This window comes from Perca fluviatilis, chromosome 1 (genome assembly GCF_010015445.1).
Source record: "Perca fluviatilis chromosome 1, GENO_Pfluv_1.0, whole genome shotgun sequence".
Lineage (NCBI taxonomy): Eukaryota > Metazoa > Chordata > Actinopteri > Perciformes > Percidae > Perca > Perca fluviatilis.
The window spans coordinates 1,152,740-1,172,779 of record NC_053112.1 but is presented as its reverse complement, the minus strand read 5'-3'; the positions used below and the strand labels follow the sequence as shown (position 1 = coordinate 1,172,779).

At 40.5% G+C, this 20,040-nt stretch overlaps 1 protein-coding gene across 1 annotated transcript in view; it reads right to left on the bottom strand.

The window, feature by feature from the left end:
* Nucleotides 1-1,514: 1,514 nt before the first annotated feature.
* LOC120566383 (probable E3 ubiquitin-protein ligase TRIML1) overlaps nt 1,515-20,040 on the bottom strand; it is a 33,188-nt gene continuing 14,662 nt past the window's right edge. The window contains 5 exon segments of the mRNA XM_039812780.1: nt 1,515-1,895; nt 1,898-2,562; nt 2,564-2,676; nt 4,023-4,266; nt 4,303-4,531. Coding sequence (XP_039668714.1) covers nt 1,546-1,895; nt 1,898-2,562; nt 2,564-2,676; nt 4,023-4,266; nt 4,303-4,531 — 1,601 coding nt within the window. The 3' untranslated portion in view covers nt 1,515-1,545.

Genomic DNA, 20,040 nt, shown 5'->3' with positions numbered 1-20,040 from the left:
GCCTCGGCACAAATGATATAATGGCACGTATGGTTTTTGTTAGGGGCATTCGAAAACTACGTCCAGAAGGGAGGGGGGGAAACTCTGAAAAAAGTGGTTGGATGGATCATCCAAAATCCTCAGAGCCAGATTGAGGGTATACTGTTCTGTGAGGTTGGAGATGCTTTTAACATTGGATCCGGTAAATTTCCTGCACATTTTAGTTACCTTGTCCAGCATGTTCCTATTCTAGACATAAAGACCCCCCCAGCACTGGATGGCGAAAGTCACCACACTCTGAATAAAAGTTAAATAAAACAATGTCAGAGTTGTTGCGTCTGCATTAAAACTACGCAGTTTCCTTAAAAAAAAAAATCCGTTGCTGTGCTTTCGAATATCTTGCTAATGTGTTGGCCGACAAAATGTCAACTCACAACGTAGAAAACTAAAGTTATTGTTATTTTCAGACGTTACCCGCAAGAAGAAACTGCAGAACAACTATAGATGAAAACAGGAAATATGTCTAAGATACTATAGCAGGCTGGTTTAACATTTAATCGAACCACACTCCTATCTGTAATTACTTTTTAGATATTTATAATAGCATTTCTCCTAGTCAAAATTATATTCTAACTAGTCAGAATGCTAATTAAAGATATCCACAATAACATTCTTACTTGTAGCAATTGTTTTCAATATATCTACAACTTTGACTGTACTAGTCAAAACTACATTGTACAAGTGGCTGTTTTAACATTTAGTAACCAGACTAGATATTTTCTGCAATAGATTTTATTAGAATATGTCCACATCCTGTTGTGTAGACCAGTTTTTATTAAAGAACAGCACTACTAAAAAAAGCTCTGCTTACTGTATATTTCCTCCAGTGCTTAAGTCACTGCTTACTCAGGCCTTGTGTTCAACAACTACTTTATTTAACAGTTTTCATTCTACAATCATATATTTATAGATTCCTTTGACTCATACTGTACAACATCTAACATAATTCATGAAACAAATAAAAAATGGCCAAAGTGACCAGTAATTATCCAAAACACACTTCACACAAGATAGAAACATCCATTAACTTGTTATACCCGGTATAACAACGACACATACTGTGTTCTGTAGACACTATGGGATGTAATAGGCCTTACTCTTAAATGAAGCTTCATGACACAATGAAATATTCAGCAATATGTTTTCTGTGGCTGCACATCGAATACAAATAAATGTGTATCTGATTACACAATCAACACATTCATTTGATGCATCATAACATACTTTATGTGGACAATATCTATTTAAACCTCTGTTAAACCTACAGACATTTATTGTAACTTCCAGAAGAAATCAGTTTTCTAAAGACACCAAATATGTCAAGATGAAGTTTGATTCAATTTGCAAATAATTGCTGCCCATTTAACCATATGATAAATGGAATAAAGTGTAAATCAGTCACCAAAGGAAACAGATTCTGTAGAAAGTAAGATGTAAAATATATGAATATGTACTTTTTTGTTCCATTTATTGAAAATAAATCAATACCTGAAATGAGATCAGTGATTAGTTTACTCTGACAGGAGAGATGATCAGAGGGGCAGAGTTTTTACCACCATCATTAAGACCAGGACTGAAGAATGGGAAGAGTTTCTCAGTGAAGGAGCAGCCAGTAAAGGAGTAGATAAGAGCTGCAGCATCTACGTCAAAAAAGGAGACTAGACCCTCCTCATAATCCACAAACACCCCCACCTTCTGAGGAGGAGACTTCAAAGAGAGAAGGACGGGAGGAGAATCATTAGCTTTGTAGTCATTTGTATTTCTCAACCATATAGTCCAGTAACCTTTCTGAGGACTCAGTGTGATGTCTTCCTTCCTGTTGATCGACTCTCTGGCCACTCCTAAATCCCAATCTTTCCTTTAACTTGAACCTCAAAGTAAAATCTGTCTGAAGAGACACTCTGCTTTCCTAAAACATTAACACACTTAGAAAATCTCTCTGGGTTGTCTGGGAGATTCTTCTCTACATCACCAAGATTCACTTGTTTCCCATCATCAGACAGGATGAGATAAGGAGATGCTGTATCAGGATCAAGAGTCACATCCACTGCATACTGCTGGACCCTCTTCAGCTCAGACTCAGCGAGCCACTTCTTCATCTCTTTACAGAGTGTCTCCTCCAGCTGAGCCACAGCTTTCACCACAGTCCCCTCATATGATGATGGATGGACGCTGACTTCTGTCCAGTAGTTGGTGGGTGGAGGTTGTTGGATGTTTAGGGACTGGACACTCTGGAGAAGATGGAGGTGGTCTTCAGAGCGTAACACCTGCTCCACCTCAGTGCTTCTCTTCATCAGCTCAGAGATTTCCTGTTCCAGCTCTTTGATGAAAGCTTCGGCCTGTTTTTCTGTTGTTTTCTGCTTCTCTTTGATCGTGTTGATGAGTTCATTCAGGCCTCTCTCAACAGACTCCTTCAGAGAAGTGAAGACCTGAACACCTTCTGCTATCTCTCTGTCTGCATCTTCCTCACTGAGGTCAACTGAGTTTTTGATCTCCTGAATCTTTGTCATCTCTTCTGGATCATCTGGTGAATTTCACCTCTGCCTTCTTTCTTTCATATTCTTCTTTCAGAGGAACAACATCATGCTTCTTGTGATCTAAAACATTGCAGAGTATGCAGACACATGTCTGGTCGGTCTTACAATTCAATTCAATTCAATTTTATTTATAGTATCAAATCATAACAAAAGTTATCTCGAGACACTTTACAGATAGAGTAGGTCTAGACCACACTCTATAATTTCCAAAACCCCAACAATTACAGTAATTCCCTCAAGAGCAAGCATTAGCAGTGGCTATCGCGACAGTGGCAAGGAAAAACTCCCTTTTAGGAAGAAACCTCGGCAGACCCAGACTCTTGGTAGGCGGTGTCTGACGGGCCGGTTGAGGGTGTGATGAACAGTGGTGATAATAGTCACATTAGAGGTCACAGTGACTTTGAAGGTTATCGTGGAAGTTCATGTCATAGCAGGGCACATCGTGTCACACTGAGTAGTGCAGTCCCCTATACCAGATCCAGACTACTCTGTGCATAGGAACATCACAGCAGGGCGTTGCGGGATGTAGCGTGGCGCTGCAGAGCATGGGTGGATGCGGCGGATGCAGCAGGACGCAGCAGGATGCGGCCGGGAATTGCAGAGAATCGCAGAGCATAGCTCTGCGAAGAAGCATAAGGACTCGGGAGTAAACTCCCCAGAGCTAGATTAGTAACAAGCAATTCTGGGACAGGATGCATACAAAAGTAACAAGTAGAGATGAGAGAGCAGCTCAGTGTGTCATAGGAAGGAAACAGCCTCCCCTGCAGTCTAGAATTATAATAGCATAACTAAGAGAGGCAGGTTAAAGAGAGGTGCCTGGTCGGGCTAGAACTCTCCCCAACCGGATCGGGCTGTACTGGCCTGCCTCCCTCTACTCTCGCTATATTATTAATTATACAGTATATAAAACTAAAGATACAGTGGGAAAAGCAGGTGGGCGGGTTAGGTGGACGTGCAACTCCTCACTCCCTTAACTATAAACTTTGTAAAAGGATACAGTTTACTTACAAATGTGGTGGACGTGTCTACCCCGACTGAGCTGGTCAGCTGGTGACACCGATAGCTGAAGGGCCTGTTTGCCCCGTCTATCCAGAGACTCTAGGAACCACAAGTAGCCAGCATTCCGGGAGCCCGTGCTCTAGTGGGACAATAAGGAACTAAGAGCTTTTCTAGGTATGATGGTGCTTGACCATTTAGAGCTTTGTAAGTCAGGAGGAGGATTTTAAATTCGATCCTAGATAGGAAGCCAATGCAGAGAAGCTAATACAGGAGAAATATGATCTCTTCTCTTGGTTCTCGTTAGAACACGTGCTGCAGCATTCTGGATCAGCTGGAGAGTCTTAAGGGACTTATTTGGGCAACCTGATAATAAGGAATTGCAGTAATCTAGTCTAGAAGTAACGAATGCATGGACTAGTTTTTCAGCATTGTTTTGAGACAGGATACAGAAAGAGGATTACAGAAGAGCTCCAGAGGTTTATCATGCTTTGTACAAATCCTGCCTTCCAGGTTCTCCACAGGGTCGATCAGCTGATGTCTTTTAAGGCCTGACATGGTCAGATGAGGCTCCAAGTGAGTCTCACAGTAGGAGACCAGACACACCAGGCAGGACTTCAGGGCCTTCAGTTTGGTTCCAGTGCAGACGTCACAGGGAACTTCTCCTGGTTTGGACACTTGTTGCTCTGAGCTGCTGCTGCTGGCTTTCTGTTGAGCTGACTGTCTGAACTGAGCGACCATCTCAGAGATGAAAGTGTTGACCCTCAAATCAGGTATTGTGGTAAAACCCTCCTTACACAGGGGACAAAGGCACCTGTTACTAGTATTCCAGTGTTCAGTGATGCAATTCTTGCAGAAGTTGTGTCCACATGGTGTGCTGACAGGATCCGTGAACACATCCAGACAGATCGAGCACAGAAACTGATCTTCAGATTGTAGGTAGTTTGCAGCAGCCATATCTACACATGGAAGTGTGGAAGAGAACAAATCAAAACATTTTATTCAAAATACAGTTTTACTTATTTGTTGAAAAAGAAACATGTCCCTTAACTGTCCTGTTAAGCATTACTTATTGTAGCAACAGCCCACATTTCCCATCATGCCTTTTGAGTAGTTTAAGTGCTCCGTTTTCCAGAAGGCACCAACTTCTAAAATTATTTCAGTGTTCCGTTTCATGTCCCAAAACCCAGATGTTGCTTTTTGCTGTTGGTTATTGCCATTTTAGAGCTTGTTTAGTTCTAACCATCAGTGAGGTAGCTGTTACGTTTCTTAAACCCAGCTGTATTTTGTTACTGTGTTTTTGAGTTCTTGTTCGCTGTGATGACTGTTATTAAAGGCTTGACATCACTAAAGGCCCTGACACACCAAGCCAATAGCCGCCAACTTCTGCAGACGACGGTCACCCGTGGCGTTGCCTCTCGTCGGCCCTCGTTGCCTTTGTCTTGGCCAAAATTTAGCATTGGAACACACCACACAGACTACAGCCGACGGATAAGTACTACACATGTTTCGTGCATGCATGCAAGGAGTTAACTCAGGCGGCGGTAATCCATTTATCATTCAGCAAGGTATCTGGATACTTTTGCCATGATACCCACAACATACAGCATTTGCTCTAGCAGCAGCAGAACCAAACAGAGCCTACGGTCCCTCTGCTTCACTCCCCGCCGGGAGACAGCGGTACTGGGAGATGGCTAACTGGACTGTGCCCAGGGCTGGACTGGCCATCTGGCATACCGGACATTTTCCCGGTGGGCCGACGGACTTTTGGGCCGAATCGCCGATATAAATAGGCCTTTTTTTTTATTTTTTGGCCGGGCGGGCCCATAAAGAACTCACAGCGGCCCATTGGTTAATTTTCTTTATTGGCACTGGCCTGACCCAATGAAATCCAGGAACCCCCTTTCCCCACTCCGGGGCTGCAAATTTACGAATCCCACTATGGCCACGCCTACCGGCCCTGAGACGTGAGCTGTAATAGTTATGCTGGAAGTTTAGCATTCACGTTAAAATGGACAAACGACCACCAAGTGCAAGGGAGGTGCAGAGAAATTACAGGAGAAAAGATTAAGAATCTACAGGCGGATTCCTCAAAATTCCGGACATGTTTGGGGCTGTAGTAGCTGCTTCAACATCAGCATTACCTGAAGTAAGGAGGAGAGGTGGCTGGCTATAGAAGCAGAAACAATGTCAGGAAGAAGGCGGGAGAGCGAGTGAGGACAAGATGGAAGAGAGTAGATGACGATGTGGTAAGGGTAGGCAAATTAACACAACTCTCAGGAAGGTTTGTGTGTGTTTGTGTGTGTGTGTGTGTGTGTGTGTGTGTGTGTGTGTGTTGTGTGTGTGTGTGTGTGGTGTGTGTGTGTGTTCTGCGCGCTCGCGCGAGTGTGTCACGTCATAACGACAACAAGCAGTTTGGCTGTAACATTAAAGTTAGTGGCTGTCTGGTAACCTAACAGCTTAACACATTGAAAATGCTAGCGGTTAGCCTGTTGGGTAGCTGAAGAGTCTGTGGATCTATAAAATCAGTGATGATACAAGCATCAGCGTTCCTTGAATAGCTTAATTCGCTTCTCTTGTATTGGTGCTCTTTTCCAGGGCATATACTACTCTTGTAGCTTTTAGGAAGGGTTATAGTTATGGTTATTGTATTTAGCAGACACTTGTGTCCAAAGCGACAAAATATGAATCTTACAATAGTTAAAATTAACAGTAAACTGTTTTTAAAGTTGCTATGCCAATATTAAGCAAAATAGTAATAATAAAAATAATGACAATACAATATCAAATATCAAGAATAAAAAATTATAAAAATACCATAAATATACAAATCATAACTCTAAGAATGAATGAATTATTTAAGTGTAAGATCAACAGATAAGTCTTGAGTCCCCTCTTGAAGGATCCAAAATGATCACATGAACGCTGAACACTAGGCAACTCATTTAATGGAACGCACGCATATTTTAAGAGGACTGTCTGCAGGGAATCTGTCTGACCAATCACGGTGGGTGTGGGCCGCCTGGCCCAAAAGTGCCAGGGCCAATTTTTTGTCCCAGTCCAGCCCTGACTGTGCCTCTCCCGGGCTGTCATCCGTTCTCTCGGCAAAGAAGTCTCCTTACAGTTGGAGCAGAGTTGACCAAGCGAACAGCCGGCTGCTCGCTCGTTGGCTAACGTTAGCGTGCTAATTTCACCCACCCAACATTGGTTCATCATACACCTGTTACCAAAAATTTGCGAAACTAAATTCTCCCTCATCTGGCAACAAATAATTATGTATATCTCGTTGTATCTTACATCTGACAGACATATTGTGCAAAAATAGTTATTCTAATATACCGAACCTGTGTGTTTTTAGAAGGAACATTCAAACGCAATTTTTGACCAGTTTTGACACTTCTATGTGTATTTGATTAATCAGATGAGATGAAAAATGAAGGGAGCCTTGGGTGTGCGTGTCACTGTCCTTTGTTTGTTTTCCTCACTCTTGTTTCCAAGCTGAACAGCTGTTATGGCCACAACAAACAACCACTATTTAAAAGGTGACCATCAACATCTAATAACACAAAACCTGAGGGTAGTAAAAGTAGATCAAAGTTTATTCACAAATTAACTACAATTAATTAAACCAAAACTATGGGAGTCTGGAGGTCTGGCCAAAAAGAACAAAAGAAGGGAAAAAGCCTGAGCCAACCCATCAAGGGCCGTCGGATCCAGAACTTCTTCCCCTAACTTAGGAAGTGATAACTAACTAACAGAAACAAAGCAGCGAAAACTAGACTACCAGACCTCCATCCTCAAAAAAAGAAAAGCACAAAAGAAAAGATAACAAAAGTTAACAAAAAGAAACAACGCATTCCAAGCTGCTGCAGTCACTGCCCTCCTGGCATTCCAGCCTCCCAGCCTTTTATACCCAGGGGCGGAGCCACCCACAGAGACCAGAGAATCAGGAACACCTGGGTCGAAGAGAAAAGAAAAAGCAGGGCAGGGAGCACGTAACAACAGCCAATCATATGAATTGGCTGTTCAGCCGACAACGCCAATTCAACATGTTGAATCGGTGTCAGTGGAACAGCCGTCGGACACATCGCATTGACAAGACTGACGGTTGGTTGCCATAGGCTTGGTGTGTCAGGGCCTTAATTAGCTTGCCTAACATATGGGAACGTGATCAATATATTATGTTTGTATGAAAACGAAATTAGAGAGTCGCTGACAGCAATTTACTGCGCAATGGGTGGAGTGAATTAGCATTTCATGAAAGATGGCGTAAGAATGTCCTGCCCTACTCTGCCTCTAATTGGCTTGTCCTGGTTTTCTAACCCTAACCAATGACACTCCTCATGCTTTAATTAAGCAAATCTAACCAACAAGTACGCCAATCAGAAAAGAAACCGCTGATCCAAGCCTACTGTGTGAAAGATTATTCGTGTAACAACAGGCTGAACTTAATCACTGTTTTCCTAACTTTGTAAAACAAAATGTAACAAATCAATAAATGTAATATTGTCGCAGTGGCTCAAAACATTGAGTTATACTACTATTGTAGACTACTTTTGATTAAAGAACAGCACTGCTAACAAAGCTCTGCTTACTTCATTACACACACACATTTCATTTCCTTCTGCTGCTTCACATTAAAAGCCTCCCACTGGTTCTCTGGTGGAAAGCTTTTATTGTGAAACAGCCAGAGGAAGCAAGATGTTGGAAGCGATCAGTAAATAGTTCGCCCGCCCACATTTTTGTAAATGGACTCTTTTAATAAAAACAACACTGTTAATTGAACATTGAGAAGACTGTTCTCTTTGGAAAACATACATTGTTATGTAGACTAACAGCACAAATGTAGATGAAGCAACAAATGGTGCCTTGTTGTAAGATTAGTTTTCAACATCCCATGCTTAGGGAACTATCCACTAGTGAGATCTTTGATGTGATGAAGTACTGATGATGTCTTTTAGATACAATAAGGTATGGTTAGTGTCCTGCTATGGAACAGTAAAAAACCTTTTAGATACAATAAGGTAAGGTAAGTGCCCTGCTATGGAACAGTAACAGACCTTTTAGATACAATAATGTAAGGTAGGTGTCCTGCTATGGAACAGTAACAGACCTTTAGATACAATAAGGTAAGGTAAGTGTCCTGCTATGGAACAGTAACAGACCTTTTAGATACAATAAGGTAAGGTAAGTGTCCTGCTATGGAACAGTAACAGACCTTTTAGATACAATAAGGTAAGGTAAGTGTCCTGCTATGGAACAGTAACAGACCTTTTAGATACAATAATGTAAGGTAAGTGTCCTGCTATGGAACAGTAACAGACCTTTTAGATACAATAAGGTAAGGTAAGTGTCCTGCTATGGAACAGTAACAGACCTTTTAGATACAATAAGGTAAGGTAGGTGTCCTGCTATGGAACAGTAACAGACCTTTTAGATACAATAAGGTAAGGTAGATGTCCTGCTATGAACAGTAACAGATAGTGATGGTCAAATGAAGCTTCGCGAACCACTGTCTTTACTTTCTGAGCTCACTAGATGGCGCTCTCTGTTCAAAGAAAAAGGTTAAATGAATGGCATTTCAATGGGTTTTCAAACCCTTTGTTGAACAGAGAGCGCCATCTAGTGAGCTCAGAAAGTAAAGACACTGGTTCGCGAAGCTTCATTTGACCATCACTAATTTGCCTGAGTAGAGCTGAAGTTTAGTGTCCATCCTTTTGTTCAAAGTGTAAATATGATCAGCTGTAACGTTACTTACCACCGGGGTTTTGGCGGAGACTCTGAGCGGTCTGCACTGCGGTGTGTTCAGGTACACAACCAGACGTGAGTGGTCTGCACTGCGGTGTGTTCAGGTACACAACCAGACGGTGGACTGCTACACGTCCTCTTTAAACGTTACAGTTGTATTCCTATTGTGAGTCCAAAGGGAGTGTGTATCCAGTGTGTGTAGAAGATAAAGCATTTTCCAAATGGCACAACAGACCTTTTCACAGTTGTAAACAAACATTCTAAACGTGTGGCCAGGCTGTTGCCTAGCAATGGAAGCTAAACCCAAACCACAGAGATTCAGTTCAAAGTAGCCAAACTAAAACCAGAATTATAAAATCAAAGACACACAAACACACTCACACACACATACACACACACACACACACACACACGAATAACTCAACGGTGCATCTCCACTGACTGAGAGACTGAGACCAAACCTCTTCTTCTAATTAATTTATTAAAGGGATAACCACGGAATCATCTCATTTTAAGACAATAATACAGAAAATACTACACACACACACAACACTCCCAAGCCTAATTACTCCAACACCGACCGACCCCCCCCCAATAATAATAATAATAATAATATCAATAATTATTATTATTATAATAATAATAATAATAAGATATAGGCTTATACAAGTCTATTTTAACCCTCATGTTGTCTTCTGGTCAAATTTGACCCGTTTTCAAAGTTTTTTATAATCAGAAAATATGGGATCTCGAAATAGGCGCCGAAAATGTAAAAAAAGACAAAACGTTTGGAAAAGCAACAAAAATTATGAAAAGAAACATCAAAAACACCGCAAGAAAATGTCAAAAATTTCAGAAAAAGGGACAAAAACGTCGAAAGAAAGCAACAAAATATCAGAAAAAGCGATTAAAATTTTGAAAACAGTAAACAAAATGTTAAATAAAGCTCCTAAAATGAGGTGTTTTTCATGACTGTCAGGAAGACAACACGAGGGTAAAGAAACACAAGAACATCAACAGCCGTACACACTAAATAAATGACATTTTAGTTTAGTCAAAACTAAAATAAAAAATAAAACTTTTATTGTCTTTTTTATGTTATGGCTTTTGTAGGACTAATTGAAAACGTGAAACTATAATAACCTTGCTTGGATGGTGATGTACAGCTTATAAAAAAGGATAACTGTATTTGGAAATATGTTTATTTACTTTTATGCAGAAAATAAACAAATCTTTGTACATCAAATTCTGAACCAAAATGAAAGAATTTATTTATTTGAAGGCCATGTCAGGAACAGCAGACACTAGAATACAACAGGGACCAAGTTTTAGATGATGGCTCTGTTTGATTTAGCCTGGGTTAGACAAGTGGGATAAACTTGATTTGAGTTGGTTCAGCTTCTTGGACACGATGACAGGACAGGATGATGAAAGGCTCGGTTGGTAGGATGAATTTAAGGTTGTTCAAATCATTTCTGATTGGATATTTGGGTTGTATATTAGAGCATTGGGAAAGCTGTTTGTGACTATTATATATATGATGAATATGATTCAATAGTTTGAGTTATGGAGGAGCAGATAAGAGTAAACTTCTTCCTACTCCTTTTCAGTTATGTGATATTGAGATAGATAGATAGATAGATAGATAATAGATAAAAAAAAAAAATAGATATTTTATTCATCCCGAAGGAAATTTTATTCATGTTTAGGAGACGTTGTACACTCGCCTAAAGGAATTATTAGGAACACCCTACTAATACCGTGTTTGCCCCCTTTCACCTTCAGAACTGCCTTAATTTTAATGGCATTGATTCAACAAGGTGCTGGAAGCTTTCTTTAGAAATGTTGGCCCATATTGAGAGGATAGCATCCCCCACACCATTACACCACCACCAGCAGCCTGCCCAGTGGTAACAAGGCGTGACGGATCCATGTTCTCATTCTGTTTACGCCAAATTCTGACTTTACCATCTGAATGTCTCAACAGAAATCGATACCCATCAGACCAGGCTTCAACTGTACAATTTTGGTGAGATCGTACAAATTATAGCTTCATTTTCCTATTTCCCGGTGGAGTGTTCTGCTGGTGTAGCCCATCTGCCCCAACGTTGTGCGTGTTGTGTGTTGTTTGTTGTTTCACAAATGCTTTCCTGCAGACCTCGGTTGTAACGAGTGGATATTTGAGTCAAAGTTGATCTTCTATCAGCTGGAATCAGTCGGCTCTCCTCTGACCTCTAGCATCAACAAGGCATTTTCGCCCCCCCCAGGACTGCAGCATACTGGATGTTTTTCCTTTTTCAGACCATTCTTTGTAGAAATGGTTGTGCGTGAAAATCCCAGTAACTGAGCAGATTGTGAAATACTCAGACCAGCCCGTCTGGCACCAACAACCATGCCACGCTCAAAGTTGGTTAGATCACCTTCCTTTCCCATTCTGACATTCAGATTGGAGTTTATCATAAGAGAAAAACTAAACACACAATAACATCATTTCATAAACACTCTATAATAAATAAATAAATAATAAAAATACACAGACAAAGACACACAAGCTCTACCAGTGCATTCACAGGGCATTCCATACATTCATGTTTAACCATTTTTAAGACAGTTACACCAACATTTTATCATCACATCTGTTTCACCCTCTCAGGACACTTCTCACAATTAAACATTTTGTTCAACCTCAACCAATGTAGTTTCTGTGTCTACTCAACATCTCTGATCAATAGATGATTATCTATTAAACTTTGAAATCAATTTTCTTTGCTTTCTTGTGTAATTTGTTCAGGGAGTACATTCCATTCATGCATTGATCTTTAAATAACCATTTGCTTTTGGTAAAGTAATCTCTTGTGGCATGTCTAGTGGCATAGTCATATATATTTAAAATAAATGTTAAATTATTATAAAAAAAATAGATGGTTTCATTGTTACAAGAATGTTCCTAAAAAACACAAATAATGAATAAAGTAATGTTTTTCACAAATAACCAACCTAAACATTTGTGAATTGCAACATTTGTTCTATATCCACACCTGAGAGTTATACTCGCTGCTGTGTTTTGTACAATTTGCAATTTTGTAATTTTTTCTTGAGTTGTATTAGGCCATAGTGCTGAACAATGGTCAATATTAGACAATATTAAATATTGAATCATCACTTTGGTTTAGCTTTGTGACAAACATGGTGCAGATCTTTTAACAACAGAAACACCACTTCCCATCTTATCAACCATCTTATTTATATGTTTTGTCCATGACAATTTACTATCTAAAATAACTCCCAGTGGTTTTGGACTCTTGGACTTGTTCAACAGTTAGATCATTCATGCAAATCTTCAGCTCAGGTTGATTAAGAAGAGTATGATTTAAACCTAATATTATTTTCATCTAAGATTAAAGCCCAATTTATGGTCCTGCGCAAGATCTATGTTGTGGGTACATGTGTAGGTACGTGTTGATAGCTGCAGTCTAATGTGCACCTTAAAAAAATGTAACTACATGTCATGGTGACACAGACCACAACAACTGTCATACTGAATATTTATTGCAGATATCTGCAAGAAATATCTAGTATAACTATTAAATGTTAAGAAAACTTTCCATATAAGACCAATAAGGGGACAAAATGAGAGGAGGTAGATCTTTCAACATTGTTCCTGATATTTCGACCTATTTTCAATATTGCAAATTGTTGTGATTATTTCGACTTCATCCTAGTCATTGATTTTTCTTTATTGCATTTTTTTAAATTAATATTTATTCTTTTTCTTATGCCTGGCACTAATACTGAAAGTTCAACTTTATTCTCGACATCATGAATGTTTTCGAAATTCCATATAAATAAAGATCATACTCGACTGAAATACAACTTGTGTGTAAACCAGCTTTTCTGTTCAGTGTTTGGTGCTCAAGTCACTGCTTACTCAGGCCTTGTGTTCAACAACTGCTTTATTTTAGTTCTTATTCTACAATCACATATTTACAGATTTCTTTGACTCATAAAACATTCATTCATGAAACAAATAAAAAATGGCCAAAGTGACCAGTAATTATCCAAAACACTTTTCACACAAGATAGAAATATCCATTAACTTTTTATACCTGGTAAAATGACACATCCTGTGTTCTGTAGACACTATGGGATGTAATAGGCCTTACTCTTAAATGAAGCTTCATTACACAATGAAATATTCAGCAATATGTTTTCTGTGGCTGCACATCAAATACAAATAAATGTGTATCTGATTACACAATCAACACATTAATGTAATGAACACTTTCTTATAACAATTACTCATTACCAACATATAATTTGTAAAGATAATAAGATAAATGTAACAGTCACCACAGGCAACTGTAAAAAAATGTAAAAATGAATATGTATAAGACAGTGATTAGTTTACCTGATGGAGAATCAGAGGGGCAGAGTTTTACCCCATAATAATTACCAGTATGGAAGTATGGGAAGAGTTTCTCAGTGAAGGAGCAGCCGTAAAGGAGGATAAGAGCTGTATCTACGTCATAAAAGGAGACCAGACCCTCCTCATAATCGACAAACACCCCCACCTTCTGAGGAGGAGACTTCAGAGAGAGAAGGACTGGAGGGTCATCATTAGCTTTGTACTCGTTTCCATCTCTCAACGCTGTAGTCCAGAAACCTTTCTGAGGGTTCAGTGTGATGCTTCCCTTCCTGTTGATCGACTCTCTGGCCACTCCTAAAGTCCATTCAGTCTTTCCTTTAACTTGAACCTCAAAGTATAATCTGCCTGAAGAGGAACTCTGTTTCCCTAAAACACAAACACGATAAGAAAATCTCTCCGGGTTATCTGGGAGATTCTTCCTCACATCACCATGATTCACTTGTTTCCTATCATCAGACAGGATGAGATTAGGATGTGCTGTATCAGGATCAAGAGTCACATCCACTGAAAACTGCTGGACCTTCTTCAGCTCGGCTTCAAGCAGCTTCTTCATCTCTTCACTGAGTGTCTCCTCTAGCTGAGTCACAGCTTTCACCACAGTCCCCTCATATGATGATGGACGGACACTGACCTCTGTCCGGTCCTTAGTGGGGGGAGGTTGTTGGATGTTTAGGGACTGGACACTGGGTGGTGATGGCGCAGTGGATATGACACATGACTTTGGTGTGAGAGATCTGGGTTCAATTCCCACTGCGATACATCAACCAATGTGTCCCTGAGCAAGACACTTAACCCCTAGTTGCTCCAAAGGCGTGCAACCTCTGACATATACAGCAATTGTAAGTCACTTTGGATAAAAGCGTCAGCTAAATGACATGTAATGTAATAATGTAATGAGAAGATGGAGGTGGTCTTCAGAGCGTGAGAACTGCTTCACCTCAGTGCTTCTCTTCATCAGCTCAGAGATTTCCTGTTCCAGCTCTTTGATGAAAGCTTCGGCCTGTTTTTCTGTTGTTTTCTGCTTCTCTTTGATCGTGTCAATGAGCTCATTCAGGCCTCTCTCAACAGACTCCTTCAGAGAAGGGAAGACCTGAACACCTTCTGCTATCTCTCTGTCTGCATCTTCCTCACTGAGGTCGACTGAGTTTTTGATCTCCTGAATCTTTAGTCGTCTCTGCTGGATCATCTGGTGAATTTCACCTCTGCCTTCTTTCTTTCATATTCTTCTTTCAGAGGAACAACATCATGCATCTTGTGATCTAAAACAGTGCAGAGCATGCAGACACATGTCTGGTCGGTCTTACAGAACAGCTCCAGAGATTTATCGTGCTTTGTACACGTCCGGCTTTCCAGGTACTCCACAATGTCGATCAGCTGATGGCTTTTCAGGCGTGACATTGTCAGATGAGGCTCCAGCTGAGTCTCACATTAGGAGACCAGACACACCAGGCAGGACTTCAGGGCCTTCAGTTTGGTTCCAGTGCAGACGTCACAGGGAACTTCTCCTAGTTTGGACACTTGTTGCTCTGAGCTGCTGCTGCTGGCTTTCTGTTGAGCTGACTGTCTGAACTGAGCAACCATCTCAGAGAACAAAGTGTTGACCCTCAAATCAGGTCTTGTGGTAAAACCCTCCTTAAACATGGGACAAAGGCACCTGCTACTAGTATTCCAGTGTTCAGTGATGCAGTTTTTGCAGAAGTTGTGTCCACATGGTGTGCTGACAGGATCAGTAAACACATCCAGACAGATGGAGCACAGAAACTGATATTTAGATGGCAGAATGCTCAGAGCAGCCATATCTACACATGGTGTGAAAGAAAAGAAAACATTTGATTGAAATTACAGTTTTAATTAAAGCAGCAAGCAGTGGTGAATGGGTACTCGCACATTTGCGTCGGGGATACTGATGGAGGCGCTGGTCAGTGTGGCTGTGCATTTCCAGGATAATCAGACAATGTGCGCATGAGTTAGACATTATTTTGCGAGTGTGTGGCACTGAAAAAGACGTATTGTACATTTTATAATAATAATAATGATAATAATAATGCATTTTATTTATAGGCGCCTTTCTAAACACTCAAGGTCACCTTACAAAATCAGCAATAAAACATTCAATCCATTAAACAAGCAATCAGGGAAACAGGCAATAAAATAACATGATTTGTACCACTTCCTGTGGCCACAATGTGCCAATAGATACACTATATACACTAATGAAATGTAATGTTGCTGTATACCATGTGTAGACAACTTCATGTAAATTTCATGTTAATCGGATTACCTGTGTCACATACAACTAACTTCCTGTCAGTAGGTATGACTATGACTTAATATAGGCATGTAGATGTCTTCAGCAATTTAGGGCAGATTGGAAAGCTTAAAGTTAATTTACAACAGCATCCTGTGTTATGGTGAAATATGGAAATTGCCTCATCCCAACCCCTGGTGTGTGTTTAGGAGCGCTATGGATCCCGCTGGCCAAGTCCGACCTCAATCCCGACCTCAATCCCGACCTCAATCCCGACCTCAATCCCGACCTCAATCCCGACCTCAATCCCGACCTCAATCCCGACCTCAATCCCGGCAGAAATTTGCAATTTTCGCCAGTTCTGACGTGTTGCAATTTTCAAAAGTTTTTCAGCATCACGAGATCCTCAGAAATGTAAAAAAAAAAATCTCTACAAAAGCAATATCTTTTAGTGACAGGGACCGTTGAGCCCCTCATTGCTTGTATAAAAAGAAACAAGTGTTTAACATTAATATGAGTTCTCCCAGCGTGCCTATGGTCCCTGTAGAAATATATTTGGTTTAGAATAAGAATGTGCTGTAGCCTGGGATGGCCTCGCTGTCTCCTCCTGTCTGGCATGTGTAAGATAAGACGGGTTCAAATTTAGTGGAGCAAAAGTGCTCCTCATTTGTTTAATAAACAATTGGAACAGAATGCACCTAATAAAATCTCTTAAAGGAACAGACAATCTCTAGCGCGCAACTTCTCTATCTTCTCGGAGACAGAAAGTCTGAGTGATATCCAACCAATTGGCGGCCCACACGCAATGGCGGAAGGAGGAACCTGAAGATGAATAAAAGAATAGGGAAAAGGAAGGTCCGGTGTCAGACCCGGAAAGACTTTGTTGGTGGCTAGGGAGAGAAAGTCTCGAAGGAGCGGCTGATCCATATGCATATGAAAGATCTGTTTGCAATATCATTTTACTAAAGATTGTTATAGTTTAACTGAACGAATCCTTAGTATTCATTTCTTGGTCTGCCTTTCAACGAACACAATAAGTAAAGGGGAAACTTTGAGAAGTGACCGGTGGTTCTTAAAAGACTCTGGCTTTTTGAGCAAGAGTAGAATCGGTCGCTTTTTTTCCTACATCCCACAGTGGCTAGAAATGGTGATAGGTGTAAACCGAGCCCTGGGTATCCTGCTCTGCCTTTGAGAAAACGAAAGCTCAGATGGGCCGTTCTGGAAGGTTACCTCCCCTTTCTCTGCTTTGCCCGCCCAGAGAATTTGGCCAACCCATGAGAGAGAGAGAGACATCATGGCTTTCAAATGAGCAAAGTGGCAGTTGGTCAAGGCCACACCCCCACCCTCCACCGTGCCCCCCCCTCTCTCCTCCTCAATAGCTACAGACACAGAAATGGCACATCCTAAGGAAAGCTCATTGTGGGACTGGCTCTAGTGGCTGGAATTCTGCACCAAGGCTGAATTTCGGGAAAGAGACTTCAGATATAGTATAGAAAACCATCCAAAGAGCACCATGTCATGGGACATTTAAGTAAATCATATGATGGTGAACTTGTTAGGGTTGTGGGTTTCTCTTATATTTCCTGTTTTATTTTGTTAACTGTTTCTCTGTGTTTCGATTGATTCCTGTTTCCCTATTTGTTCTATTTTTCCTGAACTCATCCTTATGAATGTATGTTCGGCTTGGTTTACTTCCTGTATTATTTTGTAGTATTTGGTTTCATGTGTCTTGGTTTAGCTTTGTTTCCTGTTTGAGTCTGATTTGTCCAGAATACGTTTCACCTGTTGGCCCCCTCCCTGCTCGTTTGGCCCTGTGTTAATGTCCTCTGTTCTGTTCAGTCCTTGTGATGTAATCATTGTTGTCGAGTGTACCTGCTTGTTCCTGTTTTCTACATGTCCCTTTGGTTTGGACCTTTTGATGCCATAGTGGAGTCCAGTTACTACTTTTGGGATGTTTACCTTGTTTGGATTATTAAAAACTCACGTAAGCCTAGATTGTTTTCTGTTATAATGAATTCTGGACCCAAAGTGCACGACATGATAGGGCAAATACAGGTACTGTTCTTTAATAAAAACTGGGTTACACAATAGGGTGTGGACATATTCTGTTTTGTTTTATCAGAGTAGCGCTTCAGCTTGCCGCTCCACTTTAATGGGCTTGTTTGTGCACAGCTCGGTGCCAGTTGAAACACTTCTTTCAGGGCTGGCCGTGTGCTGAAGTACACTACTCTGATAAAACAAAACAGGATATGTCCACACCCTGTTGTGAAACAGCCAGAGGAAATAGAAAAACTAGTGTGTATGAGGCAATCAGTAACCAGTTCCTAAAGTCCTGAGAACTGACACAGAGAGACTGTTTAAAGCTGTTCAAGTGGGCTACTGTATAGTGGGCCTTATCTGCAACTTCGCATCAAATCGTACAAGAAATATAATATGTATCATCAACAAGATAATCAGCATATCAAGAAATAAAATATATACTTACACATTAACTATAGGTCTTTTCACACATGCAATATGCAACATTGGGGAGTTAAAAATATCATCAAAGATAAAGAGAGTTACTTCCTGTTTGCTCTCATGTTGTATGTAAAGTGTTTTGCTGGATTCATTCATCCACACAGTTTACATGAAGTTTAAATAATCTGCCTCTGTAGCAGCAATATAGTATTTTATATTGTAATAGAAGTGATATTATGTAATGTGTAAAATAAGAATGCTTTTGATATGTTACCATAGTTCTGATCTGTTTCTGTTATTTAGTCTACCCTCATTGATATTAGTTTGATTTACTGTAGTATGTTGTATTAGACACCATTAGTTTTAGCAGGTGTACCTAATAAACTGGCAACTGAGTTTATTTCTTAAAACAGGAAAACAACATGTGAGTTAATTCTACTTCTACCAGTTCACCAGATTTTTGTTTCAGTGATTTTTCAGAAATAAACTTCTGTGTTAAAACAAGACGAGAATCAAGAAAATAAGATTTCCAGAAAGTTCATGAAACAAGTAATAATAATAATAATAATAATAATAATAATAATAATACATTTTATTTGTATTGCACTTTACACATGAGGAACACATCTCAAAGTGCTACAGGTACACAGATAAAAACAGTATACATTAAAACAGTTAAAAACAAGACAGCAAGAAAACAAAGATTATATTAAGAAAATGCAATACAAAATAAGTGGGTTTTTAATTTATTTTTTAAAACCTCTATAGACTGTGGCGCCCTCAGGTTGTTTGGGAGGGCATTCCACAATCGAGGCACAGCCGCCTGGAAGGCCCTATTTCCTGTAGTGCGGAGTTTGGACTTGGGGACCTGGAGTTTGTGGCTGTCAGAGGAACGGAGATGTCGGGTTGGGTTATGTCTATTGATGAGTTCTTTAAGGTACAATGGTGCGCTGCCATAGACACACTGATAGGTCAGGAGACAGATCTTATACTCAATCCTGAACCTAACAGAAAGCCAGTGGAGTTTATGAAGGATGGGTGTGATGTGCTCGAATTTGCGCACCCTCATCAGGACCCTGGCTGCACAATTCTGAATGTACTGCAGTCTCTGCAGGCTCTTGCCAGGAATCCCAATGGGGAGTGCATTACAATAGTCGAGCCTGGAGGAGACAAGGGCATGAACCAGCTTCACTGCATCAGAAAGAGAGAGGAAGGGGCGGAGTTTGGAGATGGAGATGGTTTGGAGATGGTCATCGGTACTGTTGATTTGCCTCGGGGCTGGTGGACTGAGAAGATAATTTATTGTTTTAAAGAGCTGTTTCGAATTTCCTGGATTATTGTTAATGATGTTGGAATAGTATTGTGACCGTGCCTGACTGAGTGATTTGGAATATGATCTTTGGTGCTCTCTATAAGCAGATTTATGGACAATCAGCCCAGAGGCAACGTAGCGCCTCTCAAGGACCCTCCCTGCCGCCTTCTGTCTATGCAGCGCACCAGTGTACCACGGAGCAGAGCGTGTAAATGTTACAGTCCGTGTCTTGAGGGGCGCATGGGCATCGAGTATCTCTTGCAGACCAGTATTG